The 8,855-nt window shown below is 32.8% G+C and overlaps 1 protein-coding gene across 1 annotated transcript in view; it reads left to right on the top strand.

Moving 5' to 3' along the window:
- Window positions 1-973, top strand: part of NPU (ATP-dependent helicase/deoxyribonuclease subunit B) — a 72,192-nt gene extending 71,219 nt beyond the window's left edge. The window contains exons 7-9 of the mRNA XM_089800095.1: window positions 201-256; window positions 336-399; window positions 501-973. Of these exons, the coding sequence (XP_089656221.1) occupies window positions 201-256; window positions 336-399; window positions 501-561 (181 nt within the window). The 3' untranslated portion in view covers window positions 562-973. The remainder of the gene's footprint in view (window positions 1-200; window positions 257-335; window positions 400-500) is intronic.
- The last annotated feature ends 7,882 nt before the right edge of the window (window positions 974-8,855 follow it).

Below are 8,855 nucleotides of genomic sequence, written 5' to 3' on the forward strand. Positions count from 1 at the left end.
TGAGTTTTTGTCAAGTATTTGCCAAGTTTTTTTCAGAGTTGAAAATTTGGGCTTGCCGAGTACTTTCCAAGTGCAAGTCTGTGAACTATGTTTTGTTTTTTTTCTGAAATCTGAAATCATATATGAAATTTCTATTTATGCAACATGATTTGGTAACTGGTTTAAATATGTGTCTTATCACTCTGTGCTGTTTATTGTAGGGAGGAGAAATCGGAGATTGATGTGTCAGGAGGATTTTACATGCTATTTGGAGCAGGTATTCAGATAGGGTGTTAAATTGGAGATTCTTCTCTTAACAATGACATATTAATATTTGACCATAATGTTTGAAACAGGTTTCCTTTTAACACTTGTCATGGCAATCTACATCCTGCAATCTTCACCAGATAAGTTTGTAAGGTACAGTCAGTGGCTATGTTGCTCTCATTCTCTGATAGGCTGGTTGTGATTGTCATACCTGCTGCAAAACTTATAATAATCGCATGCTTGTGAAATTATAGGTTTATGAGGGACAACGTTGGGGAGAGTTCTTTACACGCAGAGGTGGCTAAAGTTGAATAAAAGATAGGTTAATGTGAAAACAGATAAGATGTAATTATACAGAAAACCAAGATGTGTCAGTAAGAGTCTCAGGAGCAAATTTGAAATGTTTTGAGTATATAATTTTGTTTTGTGAGCTCATATTCTGAGATAATTGGAGTTCAAGAATTGACACGAACGTTTATTGTTCAACTGACTTGTTGCTTTATTTCATCTATTTTTAGTCTATGAATAAGGATTGGAATGTTCTAAGAGCATTTTATTGAATTGTAGGCTCAGCTATCATAGCTTGGAGAACTGTAACATATGCTAGTTGCCTTCTTTTCTTCAAACCAATGCATCACTCTATTTAGGAATGAAGAATCTGGAAAATATTTGTCACCCAGGATCCTTCTTAACTAACGAATTAGAAGAAAGATTCATACCGTGATTATCACTTGTGTAATCTGTGCCTATTGAAATGATAACCCTTCAATTTTGTAGTCCGTGGCTGTTAAAATTATAATCCTTTTGTATATGCTGCTAGTTGTGTAGATTCGTGAGCTGAACCTTAAATTTGCAGTTCTCGTGCTTGTTTGATATTTTAACAGGAGATCAATTCGTCAATGGGTTCTATAAATTTTGGAAATGTGGTGAAAGTTTATAGTGAGCGAGAGAAATAAATCTGCATTTTAAATGTTTTTAGGTAGTGAAACAATGCTTTATTTTCTTGAGATACTTCTAATTTTAGGATGGCGCATTTAGTACTGGGAAACAATTTATGTTGTAGAATATAAATTAACCATTTGTAAGTAGCTAATTCATGAGATAACATAGAGTTCATCTGATATTTTTTTATCAAATGGTAAAAACCAGGCTTCGAAGGGATTCAAATTGTAAAACAACTCACTCTTGACGTGAGCTGTTTGCAGCCTGTAAATGGTCAGTTGATGGCCTGGGTAGTGCTGTAAGTGGTCTGTTAACGGCCTGTGTAATGCTGTAAGTGGTCTATTAACGGTCTGTGTAATGCTGTAAGTGGCCTGTGTTTCTTTGCCTCCAGGGCTTTTGGTTTTAAAGGTCGGCACCCTGTTTTCTGCCTAAATTAATTAGAAACAACTGATCCACAGCCAAAATTGGCAAAACCAACAAAACAGAACCACCGAAAAACAGAATGCAACAGAAAACTGCAGAGAGTCTCCATGGACAATGAGAAAATTGAGAGAGTTCTAGGCCAAGTGTTCACATAGGGTCCATTTGGGGATGCCCATAGATCAGTAAACCTTTTAGGCAATGATGACTTGCCTCAACAAGAATGAGGGCTGAAACCAATCATTTGTAACATTTTAAGTGGCCATTTCAGTGAATTCTATCTACAGTGATAGTGTTCGCTGTTTTTCAAGCTCTTCATTTGTGTACTACACATCATTCCTGCCATATTGGGAAATTTTACTCTGGTTCCTGTCTTTAAGGGCCCGTTTGGCTGCGGGAATAGGAATAGGAGAATAGGAATAGCTATTTTGGAATAGAAAATGGGGGTACATATTCCTATTCTCTGTTTGGTTCAGCCAGAATTTAATGGGGAATTCGCGAACCCAAAAATTTATGTTTTCTAAAATAAATAAAACTGGAATAGGAATATGTATTCCAATTCCACCTATTTGGGTGGAATTGCAAAACCTCATTTTTGGGCCAAAATTGGAATATGTATTCCTATTTTATTTCGTATTCCAATTCCGATTTGGTGCATCCAAACAAAGAATTTACATATGCCTATTCCGCTTGTATTCCCATTGCCAAACGGGCCCTAAAGGCTTGAGTTGCATTGCGTAGTCTAAAACATGCGGAGTCAAATCAGTAGGCAATGTGTGACCTGGTGCCTTGGTGAGGTACCATTTAGAGGGTGAACTATCATAGTGGTGAGCCCATGATGAATCTATTCCATGCGGTTACATGATAATTATCATAGCATTTTTATACTCGGGACTTGATGATAGCGTCCATTTCCGCACAAAATAAGTGTGAAATGGTTTTGTAAATGATGAGTATCTTATTTGGATTAACTTTAGTCAGCAAATTGGCATTTCTTAAAAGAAAATTTAGAAAATATTGTATATACAATTCATATGAAGTTATGAGGATGACATTTTAACTAAAGCCTTTCTTTTATTCTGTTTGAACAAAAATGATTTCACTACCTATTGGACAAATGCAAACCCAAATTTTTTAGATGTATATTGCTTTAAAATTTATGTTGTCTAATTATATATTTATTATCTTGAAGTTATTATTTATGTTTGTTGTGTGACAAATCAACTGGTTAAGATAGATCATCTAGGAAAAATAAATCACTATTTAAGATAGATCATCTTATAGATTCTTCTCTTTTTGGATTGCATTAGTCAATATAGGAAATAACACAATTTCTTTTTGTTTAAATAATGTTTTATAGTGGAACAAAATATTCAATGAATATTTATTTTCAACCGCTCAAAGTATCTTGTTTATCAAATGCATGATAAGCAATTTTCAAGATGCAAGACAATATGCTTAAATTTTGTAAATATGCTTTCCATTTACACTTTCAATCAAATTGTGGGATTTACTAATTTAGCATGGATAATAATGTTTAAAATTATTTCACTTAAACCTACAAAACATCCAATTCAACAATGTCTCTCTAAACTAAGAATCTCTCATTTGTATGACGACTTTGGTAAACAAATGTCAAAACACAAATGTTTACCCCTTTGTAGTCTCTATTACATAATTGCAAGTCACATTGTCTCTTATTCAACCCGGATTTCAATGAGCTTGTTTCTACCTATATAGAACAAAAAAGCTATTTCGTGGATCCCATTTGTAAGTAACCAACATGAATGCTCAATTACATAATTCGAGTCTAAGTTGTGTAAATCATCACCGTGCATGCATGTTGGCCAATGTTGCATAAATTGCATTCTCATGGTGCTACTTCCATGGTTCAAGTATGTTCTCTTTGTTTGTTGGGTGCGTAATTGGAAGTTGTTTAAGCCTTAAAGAAAGTTATTTATGTCCTTTTTTTCGTGATGTTTTGAGCTCTTTGTTTTTGGACTATTTTTATGTTGTTGGTTAGTTGATTTTGATTGATGTATTGTTGTTTTTAGGAATCTTGTTTAATTAAAGTTTTCTTTAGCTAGAAATTCATTAGGAGGATGTCTTTGCCTTATTTTCCTCCATTATCACTCCATTGATTGTTATGGTAAGTCCATTGGGACCAATTATTGACTACCTAATTGTTTGCTAGAGTTTCTTGACATTTTATTCTTGTTTAATTGAATTTTTAGGATAATTCAAGAGATAAAAACTATATTGTTGGAGGTATATTTTCCTTTATTTTGAAGCCCCCTCCTTTTACAATTACCTTAATAAGGTAATATTTACTTGAATTTTAGACAAAATACTTTTAAGTCCTCTTTAAAATGAAGTTAACATTAGCTTCTTGATTTTGGGTTTTCCATCCTTGTGACACTAAGTAATATAATTGTTAGATTTCTTAGGATCTGTTGCAAATGTAATAGCACTGCCTTCTTTGGTATGTATTTTCCAAATGCATTGATCTCTTTGTATGAGGAATAAATCAAGAAGAGACATGTCCCTTCATGGGACATGAATAGAGGGATATGTCTATTCATTAAGATAATTAATATAATAGCAAACTTAAGTGTGTGTGTGTGTGTGTCATTTTAATTATATTAACTTGATCTCACAGGTTTATTCTACTAAAGCTACCAAAACATCAACACTCCCTCTTAGCTAGGGAGGGTAAACATATGATGGTATATTAACTCAATGTAATATATGAATAACTTTGATCAGAAGATATTCAACATTTTGATATCTCATTTGATATCATGAGTCTTGGTCTCCCAAAATATCAACGATATTCACCAAATACTCTGAGTAATGGTCTTCAGAGTATCAACACTTGAAACTCACCATGTACTCAACAAGGTAATGGTCTACATAATATCAACATATGATATTCACCATTTTGATATTATATTTGAAAATTGGTCTACAGAATATCAACATAAAATATTCACCAAATACTCTTTGAGCAGTGGTCTCCAGAATGAGATGCAAGATATTCACCAAGTACTATGAGTAATGGCCTCCAAAATACCAAGTTGTATGATATTCACCACGTACTCTATGTAATGGTCTCTAGAACATCAAATTCGCATAACATTCACCATATACTCAAAATGTTTATAAGGTATGTGCGCACGCATTCTCATAATGCTTACCATATAAACATCCATAATGAAAATTTATAATCTATTATGATCTACATAGACATCATAAGATATCCATCATAATAGATAAATTAAGTTATTGTAAGATCGTCACCTTTCAATAACTTTTACAAATACAAGTGATAATCATTTGGAAGTCGTCACTTCCTCATGATGTACATAGGAGGTAGGCCCATTAAAATCACATAGTCACGAGGTATATTCATTAATCGCAGTCCTCTTGGCTGCTACAATTTATTCTCACTGGAGAATCCATCTCAACATGGTTTATTCCCTCTGAATCAATAAGATTGAGATCACCTAAGATTGGCTCAATCACATCCTCTATCTGCTCCCTCTCTTTCAAGGTTGCCTCTAATGAAATGTCAAGCTGCCTCTGAATCTCAATCTCCTTTTTCCTACAAGAACATTCTCAGAAGAAAAGTCAAGATATATAACTTGTATAGAAATATAAATAAGAAAGAGACTACTATAATACTCATTTGCACATCCTTCATACAAGTTGTCCATTTATTCATTTCTTATGTGATGACACTCCTCATAGGTATCATCCTTTGATTGCATGTCCAAAAACATTACCCTTGGTGGAAGTATCAAAAATGAATATGCAATTTCTCAAAGTAACAAAGTCCAATAATCTCGTTCCTCCTATAAATGAATGTATGCCGATGTAAACTCTTTTCCATATAATTTGCAGTAGATAATGTCAATGCATCACACTCCTTCACCCTATATAGGTTGGTGGGCTTGTCACCAAGCCATCATCCATTTTTTATGATTTATAAGAATTTTCTTAAGGGGTCAAGCCTATTAAGCAGCCACCCTCTTATTTTATTGCCTTTTAATAAATTGTTTTCCCTAATCTTTGCTAGTTGGAATTCCTTCTCCACGCAATATTAATTTCATTGCCAATCGCTGTCATCTTTAGGAAAAGACTCCTCTTCTTTATCGATTCCTATCTTTATGGAGTGTCAGTATTTAATTACTTGCTTCTTTTACTCTTTCTATAAATCTACTGCCTTATTACTATTTTGATCCCCCTTTATTATATGAAATCTTGCGTAGTAATACTAATAATATTATTTATGTTGGCAAGGCTTTTGCCCTTGACAACATTAAATAAGTTTGTATGTACTATTTGTTCTTCAATGCACAAAGACCACCTCCATTGGCGCATATATCAGGCCTTTTTATTCTCTACCAACACTGAGGCTCGAAACCCACAGATCTAAAAAGAACATTAGACGCCATACAAGATTTTGTCCACTTGATGAATGCCAATTATATTGGATGTGAAGAATGTTTAGAATAATTAAACTTCCATTGTATATGGCAAATATTATATTTTAACAAATTGTCTCATTTGTCTCTGTAGAATATGCACAGTAATCTTTTTATTCAATCATCAACCACAATAACATCTGATAACTATCACGTGATCTGAGAACCTGCAAACAACACTAATGGAAATATGAATAGGGTCGGGGCTGTAAACCATTGTTATCTGAAAAATTTATAAAAGAAGATATATCTGCATGAACCAAACCCTTCATATCCCTGTGAAATGTGTAGACACCATTATATGTAGCACGTCATTGATAAAGTTGAATTCAATAATTTGCTGTTGGAGAATTAACTTGAACGAAAGCTTGGTGATTTCAGCTCACATAGCTGAAGGGATTTGGTGTGTCTCAAAATCCCATTTAGAGAGGAAAGAACACAACTTTGATATTCTTAACAACCCTAGCATTGGAAGAATTTTCTAGCCACCGAATCCATCTTTCCCAGTAGTACAATTCTAATACAAATTTGGTACGATTATGATTTCCCATTTGTCTTGAAGAAAATGATAAGTAAGTTATCTTATCCATTAGGTAACGGGCGCTCAGATGAATGATATATGAGTTTATGTTGCATGTGCAGTCACAACCAACACAGTTACGTGAATATCTTAAACCTCACAGGTCTGGGAGGTAATCAAAAATTATTTCTGCTCTGTATTTTTCTCTATTCCAAATTTTGTTTTCTTATTCCTCGACCTTAATTGCATTTTACTTATTCTTTCGATACATTTGCAACCTTGCTCTGATACCATGTTAGATCTCTCAGGATCTGCTGCAAATGTAATAGCACTGCCTTCTTTGGTATGTAGTTTCCAAATGCATTGATCTCTTTGTATGAGGAATAAATCAAGAAGAGGCATGTCCCTTCATGGGACATGAATAGAGGGATATGTCTATTCATTAAGATAATTAATATAATAGCAAACTTAATTGTGTGTGTGTGTGTGATATTAATTATATTAACTTGATCTCACAGGTTTATCCTACTAAAGCTACCAAAACATGAACAATAATTAAGTTGTTTTTAGATTTTTCTTTCCACTAATCTTAATGTCGAGGATGTTAATAATGTTATAGCGTGTTAGCTAAGTTAATCTCACAAAAGCTATCTTTTTTCATTTTGATAGATCTTGCATTTCTTCACGTCCATGATAACACCCATCTTGTTCACATACACCATATTCCCTATTACACCTTAGTTTTCTTGCACAAGCTTCTCACCTTGTCCCCTTTATTTCTCAAGATTGAGGAATTGCCATTATTGACCTCTAGTCTTGCCTACAACTTGTTCCAAAATAGTCTTTTATTTACAAGTATTTGTTCCTTATTTAATATGTCATACATTTTTTATGTTTATTGTTTTGTTTTGATTTCTTTGTCACTTACATTAAGTGATGTTACTATGTTTTTAGTAATGAGAAGTTTGGCCTTGGTTATCAACACCTTTAATACATCATGTTCTTTACAATTCTTGCCATCTCAAGTAATGCAGAGAAATGGGTATCGCATTGAATCCAACTTAATATAATTTATGAATTGTACAACTTTAGGAGACACTTGTCGAAAATTGTACTTATTTTCCCTCACCTCCTAAATTGCACGTGGTTATAATCTTAATCTATTTTACCTAGGATTGTTACCAATAACCGACATGCACTTTGAGGCTAAACTATGTCTTGGTCATTCATATTATATCCTCCACTAGAATTATTTTTTGTTCTTTCTATTATAGATGTTCAATTTTTCCTTTGTAACTTTTGTTGTAGATGATTTATTATCATTGACCCTAACCTTGGTTAAATCTTGTTAGCCTATTGGTGAAAGGATGTATATACCATGAAAGAGATGCAATTTTATGGCTTCTCAAAATACATAGGAAATGAAAAACCAAGTATTTTGTGAGACTTTTGCATAAGGTGGGTCTCATAAACCAAATTGTTTTCATGCTTGGTAAAGGACCTACAAATACACATTTACCTCTATTTCATAATTGCCATTTAGTCATAGGTAATTAAGTTATTGGATTACTTCGACTATTGCACTTGAATTTTGATACTTTGGCCTTACATAATAGCCTTCGATCATGGGAACATTGAGCTTGGCCACTACTATCTTTGGCATTATCAATAAACTTGTAGTTGTAACCATCTCAAGCAAGAATTTAGACACACATTCGAAACATACAAAGAATTTTAATAATTTATTTAATTTTTCATTTTTTTCTCTTAAGTTTGAGGGTATTATAATTTTAGAATGCTTAATCAAGGTTGTTAACAACAACTAACATATGTTTTGAAGTTTCAATCAATAGTAAACTTTCTTTTATGTAGTTTTAATTTTACTAGTCTATTGACTCCAAATAGTGTGAGTGAGAAGATTATGGTTCGTTAGATTTTATATCAATTTTCATCGATAAAGTGAAAGTTACCTAACCATGTTAACAATCTTTAGTCAAATAATTAATAATGTAGATATTATACAAGTATCATTTTTCTTTGGATAGCTTAATTTAATATGATAATCAAGTCATTCTTTTTTACATCTAAAAAAGAATTGAAGGGGAAATATGATGTTTAAACTAATCTAGATATCCTTTTTAATTTGACATATAATAAACTATGTTTGAAATGAAATCTATAACTTTGGAGAATGTAAAATAATATATCCATACATTGGATTTGAAGGTGATATAAATGTT

This window comes from Cupressus sempervirens, chromosome 9 (assembly GCF_028749045.1).
Source record: "Cupressus sempervirens isolate cs-2001-9-10 chromosome 9, ASM2874904v1, whole genome shotgun sequence".
NCBI lineage: Eukaryota > Viridiplantae > Streptophyta > Pinopsida > Cupressales > Cupressaceae > Cupressus > Cupressus sempervirens.